The sequence below is a fragment of the Astatotilapia calliptera genome, chromosome 20 (genome assembly GCF_964374335.1).
Source record: "Astatotilapia calliptera chromosome 20, fAstCal68.1, whole genome shotgun sequence".
Lineage (NCBI taxonomy): Eukaryota > Metazoa > Chordata > Actinopteri > Cichliformes > Cichlidae > Astatotilapia > Astatotilapia calliptera.
In genome coordinates this window covers 17348429-17361517 of record NC_137441.1, presented here as the reverse complement: position 1 = coordinate 17361517, position 13089 = coordinate 17348429, and the positions used below count along the sequence as shown (strand labels likewise).

Genomic DNA, 13089 nt, shown 5'->3' with positions numbered 1-13089 from the left:
TCCCAGAATCTGTTCCAGATGACGATGGGGACTCACAGCTCTCAGGTGGTGAGAAACACATGATGAAGACAGGTATGTGTTTAACATGAATGCTAATGTGGACTGGTACTAATATAACACCTTTCTACTCAAACATGCAAAGCTCCTTCTACTACAAGTTCTAGCTAATGTTCACACTGTGATGGACTCACTGGGGCAGCTCTGTGTTCAGTATTGTTCCCATGGATATTTCAACACCTGTGCATCTTCATGTGCCCAGAACTGGCTAATCACCATCAGCGGTTTATCACACTCCACAATAACCTCCTTCACTTACTACCAGAGATGGGTTACTGTAATCCAATTACTTTTTCAAGTAACAAGTAAAGTAATGGATTACTATTGCAAAATGGTAATTAGATTACCGTTACTTTCCCGTAGGAACGCTGCGTTACTAAAATCGTGATTTTTTTTGCGAGAATGTCTCACAACAGTGACGTAAGCAAGTGCGACGTTCGTGACAACAGCTGTGTGCAGATCAACAATGGATCATGTATTTAGTGCGGGAGAGAGTATGAGCGTGCAGCGTTTAAAGCGGGGAAGTACTGACCTTACTTTGAGTTTGATTCCATAAAAAGTGACAAAACATTAGTGTCCGTTGTGCGTGGGAAGAAAACTTCTTTTACAGCGAAAAAAACCACTGAACTTCCGAGCAAGCACCGAGTAGCTATGACGTAATGGGGAAACTCAGAGAAACTCGTGGATTCTTCCACTGACCACTGCGGCACACCTGCACCAGGGTAAACCTCCGCCTACCCTACTCCTGCTTTGCAGGTGCAAATAGAGCAAAAGGACCACTGAGTCTTTGACTTTATTTATTTTCTGCTTTGTTTTACTTGCATCTATTTGAAAGAGTGAGTGTAAACACACAAAAAAAGATATGTTTTATATGCTGGAATGTGCAAAAAATCGGTTTAAATATTAAACAAATTTCTTCCAGTCAGAGAATGTTGCATATAATTAAATTTTTGCTTGATGCATAAAGTTAAAAGATTAAAACTAATAAAACAAGTTTTAAAAAGGGACTTTTCCATTTGATTACATTTTGTATGATGGATTATGTAGAAAAAGTAGAATTGGGCTGAAAGATCTATCACTTTATCACCTATTCAGGTTGTAAATCGTGTTTTTAAAAAGTAACTAAGTAATTAATTACTTTTGAAAATAAGTAATCAGTAAAGTAACGGGATTACTTTGAGGAAGTAATCAGTAATTAGTTAATGATTACTTTTTTCAAGTAACTTGACCAACACTGCTTACTACCAGCTGACTTAAAGAGTCGTCTGCAGATGCAGTGTGTGACAATTTTTTTTTATTTACACTTTAAACTACTTCTACAATACAAAATTTTATTCACACACAGTAAATAGGGAATTTTAGATGAAATGTCATTGCTCACACTGAAGCAAGGTAAACATGCAGGTGTGAAGAAACACCAAAATCTTTACCAAGAAAGCCAAAGGTGGGGAAAGAAGGGACATAGCAACAACCCAAATACTTCCAGTTCATGTGTGAAATATGGAGGAGTCAAGTAGTCATGTGACTAGATGAGATCATGTAGTCACATGATTCCCCCATGCTTAGTTGACTGAGCATGCATGACTGCTTCTGGTACTCGTCATTCTTGTTGATGAAATTTAGCTAGGTATGACTGAGCTCAAACATACTGCTCACCGACAAAGGTGAGCAGTGTTCCTAAATAGCCAATTTATTTGGGAATTTTGATCTAAGAGGTTCCCCATTAATATGCAGAGTCAGTAATGTAAACTCATGGCACTCAAACACTGTCTTTAAACAGCCTGGACTATATAAAGTATATAAAAATGGCCTTGCTTGTTACTTTTGGTTGTAATTCTTGTGGATAAAGACAATCCTCAAAAGTACTGCAGCTGTGTTGTCAGCATTTCTCTCCAGATGTGTTCAGACACAGTTAGACAAATAACACAAATACTGATGGTTTGAATCTAAGAAAAAGCTTTCGGATACAGAATGAAAATGAAAGTCATTTTTAAAAAGAAGTGAAAACAATGTGAAAGGTCTTGTTTCATGAATCATCATAAAACAAGGTTGACCTATTTTCAACAAATCCACTCCCTCTAAGGAGGACGCTGTCAGGAAATGGCTGTGTGGTGAGCATACATGCAGAACTCAGGAAACCAGGTGTAAATGATAGAAATGTAGTTTTAATGCTGATTATTCACAAAGTTACAAAAAGTCCAAGACAAATGCAGGTCAACACCAGGGAACCGCAGGGTGGGAAAACAAACAACCTCGAGGACGGACATCACAAAGAAGAGGAGACAACACGGGGGGGAGGGGAAACCTGGCAGCACTGCTGAAACTAATGGAGAAAGTCAAATGACCAAAACTGAAACCAAAACACAAAATGAAAAACAGGTAACAGACGTATACAAAACCAAGGCAGAAAAAGAGTTCAGGTGATGGCTAGATAATCCATGACAAGAGTTGAGCAGCTCGACGGGTCGGCCAGGAGCCCAACGGAGGAGGTGTTCTGGGAGCCGCACAGGTGGCCAACTGGTGTAGATGAAAAAGACCTCCAGTGGTTTGGTTGGAGGCTGGCATCGGCAAAGGGGATAGGACCCCTTAGAAAACCATAAATGGAAGAAAGGCCAAGGAGGGCTACTTTTGTGGAAGTGACAGGACTCCTTAGGTGCCCGGGCTGGTGATGACAGAATAAAAGACAAACCCTCTGGCTAACAGGCTGGTGGTGACTGAGAAGACAGAGGTCTTCAGGAGGCCATACAGATGGAGTCCCTAAGGAGGGAGGCGGCTGGCAATTGCTGACTGGCAGACGAATGTTAAGCTTTTGGAAATCCTTCCATAGCTGTGACTTTAACACTAGTGAAAATTTGTGGACAATGCTTAAAAGCTAATTGGAACCAGACAGAGTGTCAGATTAGATTAAAATAAATACAAAGCTCGTGTTGCGACACTGTAAAATGTAGATCTAAACCAAATAAAGAATAGAATAATCCTTTAATTGTTCCACAAGGGGAAATTTGGTTGTATCAGCAGCAAACACCCCCCCCCCCCCCCCCCCCCCACACACACACACACATATACAAACAGAACAGGACACAGAACAGAAACACAATTTTTACATATTTACATCGTGGACAATAGTTACCAAAGCAGAGTACTGTACAGTTATTAAAATTAGAGTGCAGATAAGTGGCAAACCCAGGTTGTAGTGTGCAAACAGAGCAGAGCAGGTTACTGAAAGATGTTTAAATAGCAAAGAATATTTAGAATAATTAGAAAAGTGAAGATTGTGTATTGTACCTGTGCATTAAAAATTATGAAGCCGTGCTGCTGTGAGAGATACAGTGTGCAGTTTAGCATTATCTTGCTGAAATCTGCCAGCCCTTCCTTCAAACAGACAAACTGAATGGGAGGATACGTTGCTCTGAAACATGTATATATCTTTCAGTGGACAATTCTACAGTCACTGATGCACTGATGCATACCCACACCAGAGATGCAGGTTTTTTAAGTGAGCGCTGAGAACGAGCCGGGTGGTCTCTCTCCTCTTTAATACAAACAGCAAAATTTCGCCTGTAGTCAGAAGAGTTTTCTACTTCAGCCCAGAGGAGACGCCGCATTCACACCGGGCTTCTTCTTTGCATGACAGGGCATTTGTAGATAAGTAAACCATCGTAAACCAGATCAAACTAATACGTGAAAGTTTACTGAATATCAATTTATTTTAACTTTTAAAATCACGTATTTTTGAATATGACAGGTAATCAGTGTTGGAAAGGTTACTTTTAAAATGTATTCCATTACTTTTAAACATATAACACTGTCAAAAGTGTTAATTTAACACTCAACAGTGTTGTATTTAACACTCAGAGGTGTGGACCCATATAGACACTCTCTAGTGTTAATTTAACACTGGAGATTTTGCTGTGAAACGGGACAGACATGACTGGGGGATAGGACAGGGAGAAAGAAAACCAAAGGGGAGAAGAGACGGTGAGAAAGGGGGGGAAGAGAGAGAAGAAAAAACAAACAAACAAAACACCTGGATCACCTGTATGGAGAAAAAAAACAGAAGAGAAAGCAAACAACAAAGAGCAACATAATAAAAAAAACAGCACCATCACAATAAACTAGCTAGCAGTAGATAACAGTAGATACTAAATAATAAACGATATTGTGCAGCACGCAAGATAGACAGCGCACGATGTGCTTTGAGGCAGCAGCCAAGAAAGCTGTAGTCCGTGTCTGTGAACACCCGTGTGTACACCTGTGTGGATCAGCATGCTTGTATTCCAAAGGTTTCTCCATGTAACGATCTGCTAGGGAGTGTGGGGAGCCATAGCCCTGTAGTGTTGATGTGTGCTGTTCTAAAGTGCATTTAAAACTCAGGAGAGCATGGTTCCTGCTTCCTCTCAGAGAGCAGCACAGCTCTTCCCGAAAACCCTTAGTGTCTAAATGCATTTAAAATTGAGGGTAGGGCACCAGCGCCAGAGGTGGGTTGGAGTACACCGACCATCCTCTGGATGCTGTAAAACGTGTCCACCCCCAAGGCCCTATATGTACAGTATGTGTTACGTGAGAGTGAGTAATGTGGATGTCTAGGTTGCAGAATAAAATTAAAATACAGTTACTCATATTTTGTATTTTAAATACGTAACGGCGGTACATGTATTCCGTTACTCCCCAACACTGCAGGTAATTGAGTAAAACATGTCCTAAAGTTTCTCATTTGTTTATGTACATTATATCCAGCTTTAACTCGTCCCAGGAGCCTGTAACATAATTTATCCTTATGCCTACAGTAATATTAAATATAACGAAGCGCACTAATGTTTATATTTTACGGTTGCATCGTTATTACACGGACTATACACAATCCTTCAGACAAATACGATAGTTCATACACGACATATTGGCATGAAGCTCAATGATTACAGTCAGAAGATAACATTCCCTGTGATTAAAACATTTATATTTTGTGTTTCACAACATCCCAGTTTTCCCACTTGTGTCAAGCCAGCCTTGACTTTGAAAAGGCTTTTATTTTGGAAAGCAAAATCAGAATGACTTGAAATTGACATGGTAACATCGTGAGGTTGTATCCTGTTGATTTAAAGTGAAATTATTCTGTGGAAACAGAAAATTTCCTTTTTAGAGCATTCTGAAATCACTGAAAGTTAGGTAAGTTATGGGCATTTTCAACAGGCCATTATTTTGGAAGGCAAAATCAGAATGACTTGAAATTGACATAGTACCATGGTGTGGTTGTACACTTTTGATATAAAATGGATTCATCCTGTGGAAAGAGCAATTTTCAGTTTTAGAGCGTTCTGAATTCTTTTAAAAGAGTAGGTCGTATTTAATTGTACCTGACCTGATCACTAATTCCCGTAGGCGCCCTCACTAACAAACAGTATTTCTCAGAGGTGTCATCCAGTCTCATCATGTCTCTGACAGAAAACCAATTAAGGAGGCCTGATTGTGCTTTGTGAGTTTGAGTTGGAGTTGAGATGGCACGCTGCTGTTTCAAGTCACCGCCTGCTTGCTGCATACAGCTGGAAGAGCTAACCGCTTCCGTCGAAAAATAACAAAATGAAGCAATGTTTGAGGGCTCTAGTGCTGCGTTCATGAATATCGGGTTTGTTGCGACAACATGACTCCAACATCCGCTCATTAACTTTCTTCTACTTATTTTATGGTATTTTTGTTGGCTTTTTATTCTTGGCTCGGTAGTTTCTAGAAGCAAATCAGGTCCTCAAGAGTGGGACGATAAAACCGCGAAGAACCGAACGAAACACGCAACACTTCGTTTGTCCCACATAACGCGAACGCAGCACCTACAGCGGTAACCTACTTCAGCGTACACAGTAGTTGAGCGCGAGGTTAAAATGCTATGTGTGTAGCATGCAGCGGGATGACGATGGTAAAATACTGCCGTGCTGTTACTGAGTGTGCTGATAGGAACCCCCGACAGTAGAGCGGCAGCAATGAGTGAGACTGTGAAGAAGAGACGGAAAGGAGTCCGACTGACGAACCCCAAAAACAGATGGAGTGAGTACTGGATATTAGAGAAGTCTTACCGCTGGATAACCCGAGTCCACCTAAGTTATTATCATGATGTTACTGAGCGGTGTAGTTTCTCGACAAACACGGTACCTGCCGAAACTTGCTGAAGTAACTTATCTCGAACAGGTTGCGCCCATGTGTGTATCGGTGTTTTTCCACTTCATTGTAGGGAAACCTCTGCTGTTCATTTACAGCTGACATAAAGTGCAGCGTGGAGGTTACGACCTAAATACTTGACCTCTGTGATGTGTTTACAGTCCGTGACATGAAACTTGTTGAGCTTGTCGTGATGCTGTGTTCATGGTATGAGCCTAAAATGTTGTTTGGGGCTGTGTCAGGTGCACATATGATCATTTAGCTTGTGGTCAGCTTGAACTGTGATGGTCTGTAAGCTTGCCCTCACATCTGTTTTAGTTCATCTACTGTGCGCATGTTGTGGATGTTGCTGTAGATTGCCTTGTAGCCTCAGGAGGTGAAATGACAGCCAGTTTGAAAGACTGCTTTTAGCTGCATTAGCTGCTGGAAGAACACCTTTTCAGCGCAGGCTTAGGTGGAAAACACATGGTGCTTATGAAGGGAAACAGTCTATATCATGGATAAAACTTTCCATTGGGTAAACAGATAAATTGGCAGATTTGTGATATAAAGGCTGCAGGAATGAACAAGAACATGGAAACAGGATATCAGGCAGCTTTAGTTAGTCTTGCTTTAATCACCTCCTTTGACTTGACAGCATCTTGTTATAACATGTTTAAGACCCTGTGGGCCCGAGGGAGGGCTGTTTTTTTTTTTTTTTTTTTTTTACACCCACATCACATCAGAGCTGAAAAGAAGTAGCTCAAAAACGCAGCAGTGTGTAGGGTCAAGAAAGAGTCAAACTGACACTAAAACACAACCTGAGACGTGTTTTTGTCCCGCGGGCTCATTCAGCACAGTTCTGCAAGTTACTGAGTAGGAAGGCACTGCCACTGGTGTTTACACAGGACAACAGATTGCAAATGCCAAAGTTGTGTACTGCAGACTCAGTAAACATTGTCAGGGACTTGGCCAGACTGAAGTGAAACCTGGACTGTGTCCTGCAGCTGCTTATTTAATCTGCTCTGGCTGCAATTTGTCTGTGTGTGGAGTGTGGTCGCTCAACATGTACATGCAGCAAAGAGTGGAGTGACAACCACAAACGAGTTAGCTCAAAATGATTTAGAAGAGCTGTGGTGTTCAAAGTGAACTTTGGTTTAACAGAGTTCAGCTCAGACGGATCGATTGAATCTAACCTAGAAACTGTCTTTGGTTTGTTTTTGTTTGTTTCTGTTTTTCCACCAACCACACAGTCAGCGTATACTTTAGCCTCCTGATATGATGTGATATGTTTTCAAAATGATTATTTAATTGCATTATGTGTATATCTATCGATCTATCGCTTCCACAGTTCATGGTGACTTGTGCAATTGGCTTAAAGTTGGCATGTAATAATAATAATAATAATAATAATAATAATAATAATAATAATATGCGTGTGTGAGAGACTGGGAATTATAATGGATGTATTAATTTTAACTTTACTTTTACTTTTTTGCTTAAGATAGAAACTAGTTACTTCCTGAAGTCTTGAGTTCAGCTGGCAACTTGACTCTTGAAGCACCTGCTCCCTGCTGAGAGCCCCCCTCTTTATGTGACTTAGTGTTTTTGACTGACAGAAATGGTTCAGGGCTTGAACACTCTGATTGGCTGGGGGTTTCAGTTGGTAGTTTACACGATCGCCTTGTGCATGTGAGTTTTTTCCAGATACTATTCTAATTGTTGGCTGTGGATGTGAGGTAGATAAACTTGGATAACTTTAAGTTTCCGGGACAAAACTCAGTTTCATTGTATGGTCAAACAGTGGTTTGAAGTACTGTGAGTGGTTAGTGTGATTAGAAAAGAGCCAAATTCACTCTGTTTATCTGAGCTCAGGGACCCTTCAGTGAACACCATCTATTTAGAGGAAGTGATACTTTCATGGTTTCATAGGTGAGCCAGTAGACAGTCTGTCTACTTTTCTATTTTTTGACCAGCTGGCAGGTTCACATCTCGATCACTCGTCGTCGTATGGCTGCTGTGCTGGTCTCCCAAGGCAAGTGACCCTGCTGCAGCCAGGGCTTCTCTTTTTGGCCTTTGTCTTTAGTCTGCCAGTTGTGCATGGAAACAGGGTTGTATCTAGCCTGCTATGTTTGGGTTAGCAGCTTAAAAACACTAGATGGGAGCTTAGGAGCGACAAAGACTGGTGTTTAGAGCCGCTGACTACAAACCCACTGGGAACTAATTTAAGTCTTTGTTCGGATTCTGATGTCTCTGACTTACTTTAACTGTCTTCCATGCAATGATTATTTGTGTTTTAGACACAAAGATTTACTTATTTTATGGTAACTGCTTACTTGGTGATGGATCTATTTAATATAGAAAGAAAACCCCACAGAAATAACACTGGTATAGTTGACTTTCACTTTTATTTGGCTGTGGATGTGAGATAGATAAGCTTCCAAAGTTTGTAGGACAAAATGTTGTTTAACTATATATTTAAATGTATTTTGTTGTCCGAAGCACTTCTTTCCCTGCCTTTGATTGCCTCTTTAATACTTTTTGATTTTGAAACAAACTGATAAACTTGAGCTTTGTCTTTGTTTGTCTTGGTGATAGAAACCAGCCTATCACCAAGTTCTTAAGTGATGTACAGTTTAAATGGTATTTAACACATTGTTGTTGATGCTGTCTATTTACCAAAAAGGCTTGCTCTCCAGTGTTTTTGATTCTGAGATGATGTGAAGCACAAGTTGGGGGAAATTCCTTCCTCAGAGTGTAAAACAAACAGATGATTCAGCAGACTGTCAGCGCTGCAGTATAAACACGGGATTAATAAAGAGGACCTATGTAGCAAAAGCTTTGTTGCTAGGTAACAGAAACATGTTAGGGGCTGTTGTCTCAGTACATCGTAGCTGCTAATCATAAAGCTACGCTTGTTATTTACACAGGGCGACTTAAGGCGTGGGGTCTAAAGGGCTCAATTCCAGCTCATTGGTTTCTAACGTCTCACTGTTGTAGTGCACTGCATTCTTATACTTTAATTAATACAATCCAAATACCTGTAGCTGTCATTTTTTTGTGTACGTGCACAGAACATAGACAGAAGCTGACTCGGACATCTTCATTCACGTATTCTGTTGTGTTGTTTAGGTGAACAACCCATGGGTAACATCATCACGGATGTTTCTGAGAAGCATGGTAAGTGCAGATCATCTTTCCTTTGGGTACTCGAGTAATGGTTTCATAACTGAAAGTCAGTCTTAAAGAATGCTCAACTAAAACAACTGCCTTGTGAGTTTTATAGTCTACTCATAGGACATGTTAGTCACAGTTTCACATTTATTTCAGGCATAATGGTGTTAATGGACTTAACCTGAACAGAAATCTGATAAGCTAGAGTGCTGGAAAAGAGGACAGAGATTTATGAGGCTTTAAACGAGCAGAGGAGGTATGGGGAAGTGAGCACCGACGTATGTTTTCAGTACTGAGCAGCTGCTGGTTTCTCCAGGTGCCATTCCATCAGGCGAAGATGACGGACGACAAGGGCCCTTCAAGAGGTTTAGTGCCATCTGGTCCTCCTTCCGCAAAGGCAAAAGGGACAGTGAGTATTATCCTGTTGAAAACTGATTTTTGAAGGTGCCGCTGGACATTTGGACACGTCGTGATTAGATGTCAACACAGTTTCCAAATGTGTGACTGTAGTCGTGGTTGACCTCACGTACACCGCTGAGCTGATGTGAGCAGTGTTCTGTTGCAGATGCTAGGTCTTTTTTGGCCAGCGTTAAATCTCGTTTCCTCTCGCGCATTTGTTGTGACAACACAGGAAGTACTGGTTAAATAACCCAGTGCATCAAGGGCAGAGATTTTAATATTGTGCAGTACAGTCTCCACCAGACATCAGGGCAGTGAAATGTTTCTATATTTATTATAATATTTAAGTATAATTGAATAATTAATAATAGAATGATTATAATTTTAAAGCCATTATTAATTGTACATACAAGGCTATTGTTTAAAAATGAGACATTTAAAGGTTTTCAGCATCAGAGCAGCTGTTTTATGTTTGAGCCTGAACACTGTCATTACAGCCAGGTGGTTCAACCTCTGGCTCCCTCAGTCTGCAGCCAGAGACTGAATCCAGTTTTGAAGGTTGTTTCCTGATGTGTTCAGTATGTGTAAATCTTAGATAGAAAGCACTTAAGTGTTGTATGAATGGGTGAATGTAGCGTGTTGTTTAAAGTGCTTGGAGTGCTGAAGCAGAGTAGAAAAGCACTACATAAGAACCAAAGAACCAGTCCATTTAGCATTTCCCTTTTTTGAACAGCAGTGGAGACACTACTCACAAATGCATGCAGAGGTGCCCTGCTGGCGCCATTCCCGCTGTCGGCACTGGGTCGCCACATTATGCTGACAGATCGGTCTCCAAATGAGTCGTCACACCCCCACGATCAGGCAGCAGGTCCCTCTTTTCCACGCTGGCCTTCTGGGGCCTCTCTCCCCCCAGTGCTCACCTAGCTTCCTTTTAATAGGTCTTTTAAACAGCTGATAGGCCACATCTGGGCACACCCATGCCTCAGCAGGTGATCACTATCAGCTAATTGTCCCATACCCAGCAGGTCCACAGTGGAACATCATAAAATCATGCAAATAAAAACTACACTCAGAAGTAAACACTAAAATCAGGTCCAATATAAAAGATAGATACAAATTTCCACTGTGTGACATACCCCAGCTGGGATAAGCTCCGGTGCCCCCTGTGAACCTGAAAAGGATAAGCTGAAGCGAATGGATGGATGGACTAAAAGTAGTTGCAAAGTGAGGATGTGAATAAAATGTTATAGAAAGGAGCTTCTATTTTTTCCAATGTAAGTTTGAGAAGATGGAAACAGTGACAATGATTAAAAATGAATTAAATTAAATTTGATTTATATGGCGCCAGATCACAACAACAGACGCCTCGAAGTGCTTAAGTCCAGTTCAGCTACCAGCCAGTAGAATACAATACATTTATTGTCATTGTATGTGTTGCATACAACAGAATCACAATGTCTAAAAAACCTATACTGATGGAGAGAGTTGTTTTTGGTGTCACAGGGTGATGGGCAGAGTTCAGTTTAGTGATGGCTGTTGGATAAAAACTGTTCCTCATAAACCTGGCAGTTCGTGGATTTGCTAAGCTATACTGTTTGTCAGAGGGGAGCTGGGTGAAAAGATTGTGACAGTGTGATGTCCTTCACAATGCTCCATCTCTGCTACTTCAAAGCAATGATGATTTAGGGAGAAGTTGTTATGGGAGCACCCCTCAGACTGTGCACCTCACCTTATTCCTATTTGAGATGAGTACCACCAGTGGGGTGTGGGGCACAAGTCTTGCCATCTGTGGACTGTCACTGAGAAAATCCAGTATCCACTGATATAACTGACTGCTGAAGACAAGGTCAAGCATTTTACTTATCAACTACTTCTGGTAGATAGAAAAGTCACTTTAGACTTTTAGACCAGACTGACCAACTGTGCACAACCTAGATTAACTACAAGAAAGCTTATGACTCTGTGTCACAAACATAAATCCTGGAATGACTAGAACTATACATGATCTAAGAGCTTTCATCAGACTGGGATGGGGCGAACAACACTACAGGCCAACTTCAATAGCACAACTCTGCATGAAGTGCAGGATTTAGTAAGGAGGAGCTGCTCTGTCCCCACTGCTTTTCTGTACAGGCCTGAACCCCTCAGTCAGGTCAGTCCAGACACTTTTTTTTCCAAGCTCTTTAGACTGTAGTTCTAGACATTCCAGGTACCATGTGTGAGGCATCAAGTCATAGGTTGAATAGGGTCGTCAGTCTACTCTTATAGTCTCAAGGAACTGCTCTGTCTAACAGTAGCTGGTGTTTCGCATTTCTCTCTCTTATATCTCTCATTAGTGTGTTTGTGTGTATCATATATGGTCTTTAATGTTGTAACTTCTCCAATTTCTAACTGGTGTGTTGTATTCATACAAATAAGAACTATTGGGAAATGCATGATCAAGCACACTAAATGTGTTTGTGTTTTCTTTTTTATCTTCACATAGGAGTCAAAGAGCCTGAGCTTACAGAGCCACCTGGTCTGGAGGCAGCAGAGAACACAACCAGGCAGCACCGCTATGCCAGTGGTCAGTACTTCTTTGAGTATCTGGTGGTGGTCAGCCTCAAGAAGGCCAAGGACAGCAATACCTACGAACCTCAGATTACCTACCAGTTTCCCAAGGTCAGTATGATCGTGAAGGCCAAATATGCTTGTCCACCACTATGTCTGGTTGGTTAGCCACCACCATTTTGTCCGTCTGTATCTGGAAGTCCCACAGGATCTTAGCTCAGTCATTCTCCACCACTCCCATTTTGACATCGGGACTTCTAGGTTATACTCGACACAGATGTTCCTGTACACTATGCCGGCCACTTGGTTATGGCGTTCCATGTATGCCTTGCCTGCTAGCATCTTGCAACCTGCTGTTATGTGCTGGATTGTCTCAGGGGCATCTTTACACAGCCTGCACCTGGGGTCTTGCCTGGTGTGATAGACCCCAGCCTCTATGGATCTTGTACTCAGAGCCTGTTCCTGTGCTGCCATGATTAGTGCCTCTGTGCTGTCTTTCAGTCCAGCTTTGTCCAGCCACTGGTAGGATTTCTGAATATCAGCCACTTCCTCTATCTGCCGGTGGTGCATACCGTGCAGGGGCCTGTCCTTCCACGATGGTTCCTCCTCTTCCTCCTCTTTCTTGGGTTTCTGCTGCCTGAGGTATTCACTGAGCATGCGGTCAGTTGGGGCCATCTTACTGATGTACTTGTGGATGTTTGTTGTCTCATCCTGGACTGTGGTGCTGACACTCACAGTCCCCGGCCTCCGAATGACATTCTAATGTCATTGCTGTGTATATTT

General features: G+C 41.6%; 1 protein-coding gene across 3 annotated transcripts in view; it reads left to right on the top strand.

The window, feature by feature from the left end:
• Positions 1-13089, top strand: part of dennd2da (DENN/MADD domain containing 2Da) — a 32720-nt gene that overhangs the window by 9729 nt on the left and 9902 nt on the right. For 2 of the 3 annotated variants that reach the window (XM_026154251.2, XM_026154252.2), the window contains exons 4-7: positions 7-72; positions 9316-9363; positions 9674-9766; positions 12242-12417. In XM_026154251.2, the coding sequence (XP_026010036.1) occupies positions 7-72; positions 9316-9363; positions 9674-9766; positions 12242-12417 (383 nt within the window). Of the gene's footprint in view, positions 1-6; positions 73-5899; positions 6094-9315; positions 9364-9673; positions 9767-12241; positions 12418-13089 lie in introns of those variants that run through there. The other variant, XM_026154253.2, reaches the window with a different exon arrangement.